Source organism: Suillus fuscotomentosus (assembly GCF_016647785.1).
Source record: "Suillus fuscotomentosus strain FC203 chromosome Unknown F5891scaffold_59, whole genome shotgun sequence".
NCBI lineage: Eukaryota > Fungi > Basidiomycota > Agaricomycetes > Boletales > Suillaceae > Suillus > Suillus fuscotomentosus.
In genome coordinates this window covers 117,932-129,151 of record NW_024539571.1, presented here as the reverse complement: position 1 = coordinate 129,151, position 11,220 = coordinate 117,932, and the positions used below count along the sequence as shown (strand labels likewise).

At 47.5% G+C, this 11,220-nt stretch overlaps 5 protein-coding genes across 5 annotated transcripts; 2 read left to right on the top strand and 3 right to left on the bottom strand.

Annotated features, from left to right (window-relative positions):
* Nucleotides 1–1,187: 1,187 nt before the first annotated feature.
* Nucleotides 1,188–2,778, bottom strand: F5891DRAFT_1193487 (P-loop containing nucleoside triphosphate hydrolase protein; the record flags this gene model as incomplete). The annotated part of the gene is made up of 4 exons (XM_041367753.1): nucleotides 1,188–1,884; nucleotides 1,936–2,422; nucleotides 2,473–2,680; nucleotides 2,749–2,778. The coding sequence occupies 4 exons, from the start codon at nucleotides 2,776–2,778 to the stop codon at nucleotides 1,188–1,190; spliced, it is 1,422 nt and encodes a 473-aa protein (XP_041221626.1).
* Nucleotides 2,779–3,020: 242 nt separating this feature from the next.
* Nucleotides 3,021–4,179, top strand: F5891DRAFT_1055793 (uncharacterized protein). The gene is made up of 4 exons (XM_041362678.1): nucleotides 3,021–3,061; nucleotides 3,146–3,806; nucleotides 3,859–4,101; nucleotides 4,163–4,179. Exon 2 carries the CDS (start codon nucleotides 3,464–3,466, stop codon nucleotides 3,764–3,766), a length of 303 nt encoding a protein of 100 aa, XP_041221625.1. The 5' UTR covers nucleotides 3,021–3,061; nucleotides 3,146–3,463; the 3' UTR covers nucleotides 3,767–3,806; nucleotides 3,859–4,101; nucleotides 4,163–4,179.
* F5891DRAFT_614062 (P-loop containing nucleoside triphosphate hydrolase protein) lies at nucleotides 3,991–5,425 on the bottom strand. Its single transcript, XM_041372469.1, has 4 exons — nucleotides 5,151–5,425; nucleotides 5,032–5,097; nucleotides 4,163–4,983; nucleotides 3,991–4,101 (listed from the first exon to the last, which is right to left on the bottom strand). The coding sequence occupies exons 1-3, from the start codon at nucleotides 5,159–5,161 to the stop codon at nucleotides 4,224–4,226; spliced, it is 837 nt and encodes a 278-aa protein (XP_041221624.1). The 5' UTR covers nucleotides 5,162–5,425; the 3' UTR covers nucleotides 3,991–4,101; nucleotides 4,163–4,223.
* A 723-nt stretch (nucleotides 5,426–6,148) lies between these two features.
* F5891DRAFT_1055787 (P-loop containing nucleoside triphosphate hydrolase protein) lies at nucleotides 6,149–7,026 on the bottom strand (the record flags this gene model as incomplete). Its single annotated transcript, XM_041362677.1, has 2 exons — nucleotides 6,149–6,923; nucleotides 6,977–7,026. 2 exons carry the CDS (start codon nucleotides 7,024–7,026, stop codon nucleotides 6,149–6,151), a joined length of 825 nt encoding a protein of 274 aa, XP_041221623.1.
* Nucleotides 7,027–8,984: 1,958 nt separating this feature from the next.
* Nucleotides 8,985–11,006, top strand: F5891DRAFT_613974 (P-loop containing nucleoside triphosphate hydrolase protein). The gene is made up of 5 exons (XM_041372468.1): nucleotides 8,985–9,134; nucleotides 9,203–9,410; nucleotides 9,461–9,944; nucleotides 9,999–10,151; nucleotides 10,198–11,006. Exons 1-5 carry the CDS (start codon nucleotides 9,105–9,107, stop codon nucleotides 10,961–10,963), a joined length of 1,641 nt encoding a protein of 546 aa, XP_041221622.1. The 5' UTR covers nucleotides 8,985–9,104; the 3' UTR covers nucleotides 10,964–11,006.
* Nucleotides 11,007–11,220: the final 214 nt, after the last annotated feature.

Genomic DNA, 11,220 nt, shown 5'->3' with positions numbered 1-11,220 from the left:
TCAATGTTACAGGTGTCACACGGCACGTGACCATAACGTTTCGTGTTAACCGTGACGAAGCCCCAGGCTGGTCCCTGCTGCAATCAAGTACTCTTCAACAGTGTGCGCCCAGGACCTTTGGGAGGTAACGCGATTTTGTTCTGCTCCAGATCTTATTCAACGACGCAGGTCGCCAACAATCTCGTGGTTAATTAAGAATTTTCGGAGAGGAGCCATTATAGGAAACGCGGCTTTCGTATCAACATTGACGCCAATCGACGAGAACCCAGAACTCCGCCTATCGATATTTCGTATATGGTTATTGATGCAACTACCCTTTCTACCACTCTTTGTTTATGATGGTGATGAAGGACTTTGATACTTTTCAGGCTCTCGGCGAAGCGGAAGCTGAGTAGTTCATGTCAACAAATACGCCATTATATGGTCTTGACGGATGATGTAGACGCGCTTTTTTTCAGGTATCAAGAAGCAAGCCTCTCTGCCTCTCTAATAGGATGAGGAAGATGCTAGCGGCGTGCCCCCCGGCAGGTTCGATTGGCTGTTTAACCAGGTTTGGCATCTGTTGTGAGGCACTCGCCGGACGACAAGATGAGACCCGAGAGACTCTCACCATTCCGAGACAATTTCGCTGTTGGCTCCGAGCTGATAAAAACAGTAGGTCATATGCACCAGCTTCCAAAGAAGAGAAAGACACAATCGACTGCAACTCAATTCCAGTTCATCAGCCCATCGAGTTGCGATATCTCGCATCCCCATGTTTAGCCCTGCTTCAATCTCAATGTCTCGAAATTCTTCGACGATTTGGATGAAGAAGAGATTTCTGGCTAATATCTGTCTCCAGCGGGAAATTTCTAAAGCCCCTGCCCTCTTCGATTGTGATTCCGAAGTGCGCTCCCGCCCTTGATACGTACGCACCAAAGAGGCAAGGCTATCCTCGGCCTTCTTACCAGCAGGGGTGACCTAACCATGGACAACGTAGAGATGATGATTGGCCTTGCTTGATGGTGAACGTGTAAGGTGACATTCCCCCTTCCCATATTGATCATCGCATCGAAAGTTCACGGGATCAAACATGAGGTTTGACTTCTGTATAATGATTATGATTTGTGGTAATAACCGTCTAGCGGCATTTCATCTACGTAACCCTGGCGATCTTTCTGAATGCACATCTTACGGCCCCTACACCTTCATTTCTCCTGACAACTTCTCACACTCGAACCCCCTGTAAGTAACTCCTTCAGCTTGCGCATCAACGACACGAGCAGGCTGTGCCCTCTCATCCATGCCTGCTTCTGCCTGTCAGCAGTGAAAGTCTTGACGAGGTTGCGGATCGTGATGCGCGATTCTTTATAAAGGCCTTTGTGTCTGTCGTCCGATCTATTGGCAGCGGTGATGCACGCATGACCGGCGACCTTTATCTGATACTTGTTGAAGGTGCCCTCATTTCTCTGCCACCAGTCCTCCATCCTTTGTTCTCTTTCAAGGTTTGTGACGGCGAGAACAATGGGAACCTCCTTCTTGCAGAGGAATTCGTGAAAGAGCCAGTAATTGCCTTGAAGCGTAGTAGTGATTTTGCCGGCGCGAACGCAGAATAGAAGGAGATCGATGCCGCCTCGCCTATCCAATTCCCTGACGAGCTTATAGGCATTTTCGACAGATTCGAGGTACGCTTTGATTTCCAGCTGCGATTCGTCGAGCCCGATGGTTTCGAAAACCGTATACGGGTCACCATCGAAGTCGATGGTATACTCTTTCCACTGCATTGCACAACGTTGCGTGTCAGGAGATGTACGTGCTACCTCCTCTCCCGCCATGAGGTTGACGAGTGAGCTTTTTCCTGCTCCCGTTTCCCCAAAGAGTACGATAGTTTTTTGCCTGTTCTTGCTAATCAAAGTTAGCAAATTGTGGCGCGAGGAGTAACCGGAAATCGAGTACCTCGCGGCCATTTTAGGAGATACCTGTCGAATAGTGTGTTGCCTTTCGCTGGCATCCAACGGATGACGTTGACCCCCTTTTGAGCGACACTTCTCGATAAGTTGACAGACGGCGTGGTACGACTGTTTGTGGCGCCGCTCGAGCTCATCCCCTGCATATTTGTCGATAGTAGCTGTGGTGACACATGCGTGGCCAGCAAAGGCCATCCCCAAGTCTGAGATGGATCGCACGTTATCCCTCCACCATTCTTCCATTTCTGGTTCCTTGTCTTCTAAATTCGTGACAACAAGAACGATTGGAACTCTCTCCTTCACTTCTGAGCGGATTAAATTGTAGTTGCGATAGAGCGCCTTCGTCATTCTCGCACCCCGTACACAGTACATGAGGAGATGGATGTCAGTTTGCTTCATAAGATCTCGAAGGAGCGTTTTCAGAGCTCTTCGAGCGTCCTTATCAGAGACTTCTCCTTCAAAACCCTTGCCGAGACCTGTAATCCGGTTCAGCAACACACACCAGAGAGCGGCGAGCTGCACTGACCGACTGTATCGAAAAGTTTTACCTTCAAGGTCTCGTTCTGACTCGGAATTGAAATGTCGTATACATTTGTTTCAGTCGTATATCCCACAGCGGTGCAGGACACCGTTCGCGTCCCAGCGACCAAATTGATCAAGGAGCTTTTACCAGCGCCCGTCTCTCCAAAAATGACAACATTGCAGGTTTCCTCTTTGTGATTCGAAGCCTCATTCTGTTTTTGAATACGAATATGATTTCGCATCAAATCTATGCTGAGGAAGTATCAAAATTATCACTTACAGTACATAGTTTTCCACCAACAGACGACATTGCAGAGATGGATCAACTCTAGACAAGACAGGAAAAAGCGAAGGGCAGGTCTTGACTTTGCGTTTGGTGTTTTTGAGGTACTAGTATCTCCCGATTAGTTGAATCATCGTCAGTAGTAAGTACGTCAGACTCGGACGTACGTTCAGGTGCCAAATCAGGGAAAATGAACTACGACGCAAGGGTACTGCATGTTCCATACGCTGTTAAAACGATGTTGGATGTACATGCTCTAAGTAGCTGGAGTGAACGTTAACTGTCGCCCAGGTGCAATGGCTGTGTAGTCCTTGATAAGGGTATGACATTAATTAGCAATGCAGAAGGGGGTCGACCGATGATGTATCATGAGGTAATTGATAAAGCTACAGACCAACATAAGACGTATTACAAACGCGAAGCGCCAATTTTCTCTTTGAAAAAGCGGTCGCAGTGACGTGATAGTCGCAGCGTGCGTGATTTAATGTCTGGCCATCCCTGAGGCCCGAGGCCCAAATATGAGGGAATAAGTCCTGGCTAAGGGACTACGAAGGTCGATGAAGTGCACTAGCGGGCATCCTGTAAATATTGTGTTAATATGACAGACGGCCAAGGCTATCGCAGGTACTGATCAGCAGGCCATCGCACACGGAATATTGCAGTGTCAGAACTCCCACAATTTTGATGCAGGAAGGTGAGTTTTTGCCAATTGATGTGTTACAGAAATGAAATGCATAAAGTAAGCAAAAATTGGGTTATCAAAGATTCATGCAAACCTTCGACACCACACAGCGCCATAAAAGCCGCGGAAGCTGGGAAGTCCACCTGCCGCCGACATGTTCACTTGCACACTCGTGAAGAGGTTGGCATTGCCGTCAAGATTGTACAGGATTTTGAAGCATCCTTCGCATGGACACCTCCGCTCTCAACCTATCCACGTGATGCGGATGACCTGGTTCAGAGAGTATCTCGCATGACGACGTTACTGCCGAATTTGCGGCTCCCAACGAGTTGAAGAAGACTGAAGAAGTTAAAGTGCCGGATCCGGAGCAATGCTGGAGGGAAATGTTTTTGAGTTAGATCGGGTCGAACAAGGAACGTCAATACCACAGGCTATTCTAGCTAGATTAGGTTGAGGTGGTTGATTACAATAGCGAGGATGATGGATGGGACGAGGCAATATCATTGATGTCATCGTTTGGAATGAAACATGTTTGGTTTACGCTCCGAAGTATGACTTACATCCACTAAAGAGGGAAAGTGTTACGTATTCGGGGGTTCCGCCGGCCACGATGTTGTAACAATTTTGTGGCAAACACGAAGGAAACCGATTCATGCTCGGATATCTTTCTAAAGTTCACACATGAGACATCCAGTTCCCAGGTTGCGCCATACCAGCGCATGGACATACAAGTTGATAACTGCAACGACAGTTATAATCGGATAAGGTATAAGTTCTTTGGGAGGTCAAGCTAGTTTTGCTTGATCATATTAGCCACCTGTTCTGCAACGTCTGGAGATATGCCACAACGCTCCGTGAGACGAGGGACAAGATCCTTCCTTCCCACAATCGAACTCCGTATAAGCAACCCCTTCAGCTTGCGCATCAACGACACAAACAGGTTGTCCCCTCCCATCCATGCCTGCTTCTGCCCGTCGGCCGTAAAATTCTTGACAAGGCTGCGAATCGTGACGCGCGATTCTTCATAAAGTTCTTTGTGCCTGCCTTCCAATCCATTGGCGGTGGTGAGGCACGCATGACCAGCGACCCGGATATGATATTTTTCGAAAGCGCTACGGTGCCCCTCCCACCAGTCCTCCATCCTCTGCTCTTTTTCGAGGTGCGTGATTGCAAGAACAATTGGAACCTTTTTCTCGCAGAGGAATTCGTGAAAAAGCCGATAATTGCTTTGAAGCGTAGCAGTGACTTTGCTGGCGCGGACGCAGAATAGAAGCAGATCAATGCCGCCTCGTCCATCCAGTTCCTTGATGAGCCTATAGGCATTGTCGACAGATTCGAGATACTCTTTAGTTCCCAGCTGAGGTTCTTCGAGCCCCCTGGTATCGAAAACCGTATACGAGCCACCGTCGAAGCCGATAGCATAGTCTCTCCACTGCAACGTACAGCGTTCCATGTCAGGAGATGTGCGTGCTACTTCCTCTCCCGCCATGAGGTTCACGAGGGAGCTTTTGCCTGCCCCCGTCTCCCCAAAAAGTACAATAGTCTTATTCCTGTCCTCGCTTGTTAATATCGAACAAATGCATCTAGAGACTACGTGCCTGTCAGGAGCTGGTGGTACGGTGGTACCCGAATGGGAACTCGAAGTCATGCCATACGGCTTAGTCCTAAATATCAATATGAGAAACTACAGTACGAAAAGTATCTGAAGACTACGAACTCTGAAGCCATTGAAGAGGGATGCTCCTGATAGTGCTCAATTGAAGCGTTTTACCGACACTGAATGATGCGGCAGCTCTTATAAAGATAGACGCAGACTTGCAGGAGACCACGTTTCTTGCGCCCATCATTCAGACGCCAACCCGTGGTATTGAAAACACCATATTTTTAAACAACTCGAGGCAAACTCGTGTTGGGCTCGAGGATTTGATTAGTATGAACCACCTGGCGAAAGAGATAATAAGTTATAGTTCTTGAAACCCGAATCTCACGTTCATAGTGTGCATTGATCACGGGCAACGCGGCAGCAACTACGTCAAAACTGCGTATAGGGCTGATCACTGCATGAAGTTGTGCTGTTCCCACTACATAACAAAAACCCATAGTTTTCGCTTGTCAGAAAGAAGTTTGATGCTTACGGCGTTGGTGATGGAGCAACGTGATTGGTGGAATAAACTTATATCCATAGTAAAATGTAAATCCAATAATGCGGTAGTGTCATGGTTGTGAATCAACTTGCACTGGCGATAGGCACTCGTAGATGAGGTTTAGGGCAAGCAGGTACCTCCAGCTCTTTGCACGGAGGTGCCACATACATTTTGACAGCAACCTGCTGACGGCAGAGGACCTCCGGAATGATCATACTAGGTCTGAATCACAGTATTGTGGATGTTGCTTACCTGTGTTAAAAATCACGAGTATTCAACCTCTTTTGTAGGTCGAATGTGCCTGCCGGTTGTCCACAGAGTCCAGCGACACAAGCACTCAGTGCAACATTGTATGCATGACTGGCAACAGATATCTCATGTTAGTACATGAATGTACGTTTGCCCGGGCTTACCTGTGCCGGGAGACCCCTCGACTTGCGCATTTACATAATGCGATTTGACTGAAATTCGAAAAATAATTGTTTGCAAATATGTGCTATGTACCGATCCGTAAGGGTAAGGCCCGACAACGACAGTCTATAATCGGATGAGACATAAGTTCAATGGGAGTTCAAGCTACATTTTGCTTGATCATATTAGCCAACTGTTTTGCAACGTCTGGAGATATACCACAACGCTTCGTGAGATGAGGGACAAGATCCTTCCTTGTCAGATGCGAACCCCCACTAAGTAACTCCTTCAGCCTGCGCATCAACGACACAAACAGGTTGTGCCCTCCTGTCCAAGCCTGCTTCTGCCCGTCAGCAGTGAATTCCTTAACAAGGTTACGGATCGTGGTGCGCGATTGTTCATAAAGAACTTTGTGTCTGCCGTCCAATCTATTGGCGGCGGTGATGCATGCATGGCCCGCGACCTTTATCTGATACTTGTCGAAGGTGGACTCGTTTCTCTCCCACCATTCCTCCATCCTCTGCTCTCTTTCGAGATTCGTGATCGCAAGAACAATTGGAACCTTCTTCTCGCAGAGGAATTCGTGAAAAAGCCGGTAATTGCTTTGAAGCGTAGCAGTGACTCGGCCGGCGCGAACGCAGAAGAGAAGCAAATCGATCCCGCCTTTATCATCCAATTCCCTGACGAGCTTATAGGCGTTTTCGACAGACTCGAGGTATTCTTTGATCCCCAGTTGCGGTTCCTCGAGCCCGATGGTATCGAAAACCATATACGAGGCACCCTCGAAGTCGATAGTATACTCTTTCCACTGCAACGTACAGCGTTGCATGTCAGGAGATGTGTGTGCTACCTCCTTTCCTGCCATGAGGTTGACGAGTGAGCTTTTGCCTGCTCCCGTCTCCCCAAAGAGTACAATATTTTTAGGCCTGCCTTCGCTTGTTAATATTGAGAAAATTACGGAACTTCATCCGGAGACTACATGCCTGACAGAAGAAAGATGATCTGGTGGTCCAGTGTTATTGAACGAAGTCGTGCCATGCGGCTTAGTCCTACATATCAATATGAGACAATTACAATACGAAGAAACATCCGAAGACTACGTACTCTGAAGCCATTTAAGTGGGATGCTCCTGATAGTGCTCAATTGAAGCGTTTTACCGATACTGGATGATGCGGCAGCTCTTATAAAGACAGAGGCAGACTTGCAGGAGATCGCGTTTCTTGCGCCCATCCTTCAGACGCCAACTCGTGGTATTGAAAACGGCACCCGTCAGATTCTCGAACAACGAGGCAAACTCATGTTGGACTCGAGGATTTGATTAGTAACCAACTGTTGAAAGAGAATAAGTTATACTAATAGTTCTTGAAAATCGAATCTCACGTTCATAATGCGTGTTGATAACAGACAAGACAGAGCTGCAACTACGTCAAAGCTGCGTATAGAGCTATTTCTTTTGGTCCCTGCATGAAGTCATACCGTTTTCGAGGGCCAAGGTACTTGCCTAGGTCTGACTCGTCTATATCCCAACATCGGACAGAAGATCGGTAGAGGGACACTTGGGGCAGTGTCAACTAATAACCCGAGTTATAAAACTGAATAAAATTAAATCGGTGTCTATGTAATTATGTAACTGCAACACAACAAAGTTAAATAACAATGAATTACGTCAAGGTGCTAGCTTGTGAGTCGTCAATAACGATCGAGCTCGATTCCATACTCGATGTAGTAGTACTCTCTTCGTCCTCGGTCAGGCGTGACACTGGCTCGTAGAATAAAGCCTCGCTTTGCATGTTTTTCACACCTTGGAACCAGAACTCGTCCTATCCGACCTCAAGCTCAAGACTAATTGAACATGTCGCGGATGCATATCATCTTCTTCTGACCGAAGAAGCGACGAATTTGTCGCAGCCTGCTCAGTGCTGCCTTTTGAACTGAGATGTCATCGATTCATCCTCGACATCATAAACTTCTTCCAATCCTAACATATATTCCTCATGATCGTCGTCACTATCTTGCCTCAACTGCAGCTCTCTAACAGCCGAAAATCAGGACGGTGTAGGGCCGTTGCTCTTGGGTCTTGTCAGCCTGCCGCTTTTTTCCACCCTTAAATGTTTCATTGATGGTATCAACATTGCCAGGGACATATTGACAACCGAACAGATGGGGGTTTGCCATTATCGCATGCTGTCCAAGTCCGTTATACATTTCATTTATGAACACATCCTATCGATGAAAACTCACCTTGTTGCATCAAAATTGTGGGAGTTCTGAGCATGCAGTATCTCGTGTGTGATGGCCTGCTGATCAGTATCTACGAGAACCTTAGCCGTCACATTGACACAATATTAACAGGGTGCCCGACAGTGCACTGATGAACATGATCTCATAGCTATGACTTCTCCCTACCCATCGGAGCAGCTTGGAGAGGTGACAAGACAGTCCCGGGAGAATGGCTCAGAGACATCAATGATAAAGGTGTGGCAACCCCCAATTAGCTCAAATAACTCCTAGTACATTAACCCTACTACAGAATCGCAGATCTATTGAACTTACTTCTTCACCGGTTAACCGGTTATAACCAGGTTAGCTAGTAACAACATTGCTTCGGGAAATTATTCGCCCAGATTCGGGTCCCCAGCCTCAGGGATTGCAAACACATTACATTGTGCATGCTGCTACTATCATGGGCACCACTTTTCCAAAGAGATTGGCGCTTCGCATTTGGGATGCGTCTTGCGCGGTCTTAATCAACTACCTCATGATACATGATCGGTTGACCCCCTGCCGCATTGCTAATTACACCCTAGTTCTATCCAGGACTACACAGCCACTGTACCTGGGGTCAACTTCAGCTACTTGGAGCATGTACAACTAGCCCAACGCATACGCAGCATGGTTCTTACGCCATCCAACGTCGTTCCAACAGCGTATGGAACATGCAGTATCCTTGCGTCGTAGTCAATTTCCCTTGATTTGGCTCCCGGACGTCCAAGTCCGACGTACTGACAGATGCGTTCAACTAATCGGGAGACACTACCTCAAAAACACCAAACGCACAAGTCAAGACCTGCCCTTCCCTATTTCTTATCTTGTCTGAAGTTGAGCCATCTTTACAATGTCGTCTGTTGGTGGAGAACGATGTACTGTAAGCGATGATTCTGGTGCTTCCTCAGCATAAATTTGACGCGAAGTTATTTTCACATCCCAAACCAGAGTGAGGCTTCGCAGGACGCAAAAGAAACCTGCAATGTTGTCATTTTTGGAGAAACGGGCGCTGGTAAAAGCTCCTTGATCAATTTGATCACCGGGACGCAAAGAGCGCTGACGTCCTGCGACGCTATGGGATGTACAGCTGAAACAAATACGTACGACATTCTAATTCAGAACGAGACCTTGAAGGTAACGCTTTTTGATACAGTTGGTCAGTGCAGTTCGCCATTCTTTGTTGGTTATTACTGAACTGGATTGCAGGTCTCGATGAGGGCTCTGAAGGAACAGTCCCCGATAAAGAAGCTCAACAAGTTTTGAAGAAACTCATTCAAAGTCTTCAAGATAACGTTCATCTCCTCATGTACTGCGTGCGAGGTGTGAGAGCTAGGAAGGCGCTCTACCGCAACTACAACTTCATCCGCTCTCAAGTGAAGGAGAGGGTTCCAATTGTCCTTGTCGTTACTTGTTTGGAAGACCATGAACCAGAAATGGAAGACTGGTGGAAGGACAACGAACGACTGATCTCAGACTTCGGGATGACCTTTGCTGGCCACGCATGTGTCACCACGGTGACTATCGACGATAATGTAGCAATTAGGCTCGAGCAGCGCCATAACCAATCATACCTCGCCGTCTGTCAACTTATCGAGCAGTGTCGCAGGAAAGGGCATCGACGTCCACTGTTGGATGCTGGCGAAAGGCAACAAAACACTATCTGGCGGGTACCTCCTAAAATGGCTACAAGGTACTCCGTTTTCAGTTGCTCCTCGTGCCGCATTTTGCCAACCTTCATTAATAGAAGCAGCATCGTACTCACTGGGGAGTCGGTGGCTAGCAATGGCTCACCTACCAACGTCAAGGAAATAGCAACCACGTACGCTGACAAGCAACGCCTCACCCTACAGCGTAAAGATACCATCGACGATTTTGAGGTGTTCAATACCACTAACAGGTACGTGGTCGGATACTGTTTATACTGTATTGATAAGCAAGAACAGGCGTAAAGTTATTGTGGTTTTTGGGCAGACGGGAGCAGGAAAAAGCTCACTCGTCAACCTCATGGCGGGAAAGGAGGTAGCTCACACATCTCCTGACACGCAACGTTGTACAATGCAGTGGAAAGAGTATTCTATCGACTTCGACGGTGGCTTGTATACGGTTTTCGATACTATTGGGCTCGAGGAGCCGCAACTGGGAATCAAAGAGTACCTCGAGTCTGTCGAAAACGCCTATCAGCTCCTCAGGAAATTGGAAGAAGAAGGCGGCATCGATCTGCTTCTATTCTGCGTTTGCGCCAGTAAAGTCACTGCCACGCTTCAAAGTAATTATCGGCTCTTTCACGAATTCCTCTGCTGTAAGAAGGTTCCCATCGTTCTCGTCATCACAAACCTAGAGAGAGAGCAGAGGATGGAGAATTGGTGGGAGAGAAACGAGGGCACCCTCGACAAGTATCAGATAAAGGTCGCGGGACATGCGTGCATCACCGCCGCCAATAGATTGGACGGCAGACACAAAGACCTTTATGAAGAATCGCGCGTCACGATCCGCAACCTTGTTAAGAATTATACTGCCGACGGGCAGAAGCAGGCATGGATGGGAGGGCACAACCTGTTCGTGTCTTTTATGCGCAAGCTGAAGGGGTCGCTTATAGGGGGTTCGCATGTGAGAAGGAAGGATATTGTCCCCCGTCTTACGAAGCGTTGTGGCATATCTACAGAGGCCGCAAAAGAGTTGGCTAACATGATCAAGCAAGACATAGCTTGACCTCCCATTGAACTTATCTCATCCGATATTGTCCCTCATCTCACGAAGCGCTGTGGCATGTCTCCAAACGTTGTAAAACGATTGGTCAATATGATAAAGCAAGGCGTAGTATGTAACAGCTATTTAACATGGGCCTCTTCGATAACCCAATTTTGCTTACTTCACTGTGGGTAGTAGTGTCTGATATTTTGATGCGTCTCGTGCTACTACTCCTCATTCGTTTCATTTCGCGAGCGCTTATTGCGCACATGCAGCAT

What these genes read in the sequence shown, in the direction of transcription:
- F5891DRAFT_1055793 (XM_041362678.1), top strand. Translation starts at nt 3,464, where the DNA reads ATGTGTTACAGAAATGAAATGCATAAAGTAAGCAAAAATTGGGTTATC.
- F5891DRAFT_614062 (XM_041372469.1), bottom strand. An exon ending in GTACCACCAGCTCCTGACAG is followed by an intron (nt 4,984 to 5,031) that starts GCACGTAGTCTC and finishes AAGCGAGGACAG; the next exon opens with GAATAAGACTATTGTACTTT.
- F5891DRAFT_613974 (XM_041372468.1), top strand. Translation starts at nt 9,105, where the DNA reads ATGTCGTCTGTTGGTGGAGAACGATGTACT. An exon ending in AACGCTTTTTGATACAGTTG is followed by an intron (nt 9,411 to 9,460) that starts GTCAGTGCAGTT and finishes ACTGGATTGCAG; the next exon opens with GTCTCGATGAGGGCTCTGAA. An exon ending in CCTCCTAAAATGGCTACAAG is followed by an intron (nt 9,945 to 9,998) that starts GTACTCCGTTTT and finishes CTTCATTAATAG; the next exon opens with AAGCAGCATCGTACTCACTG.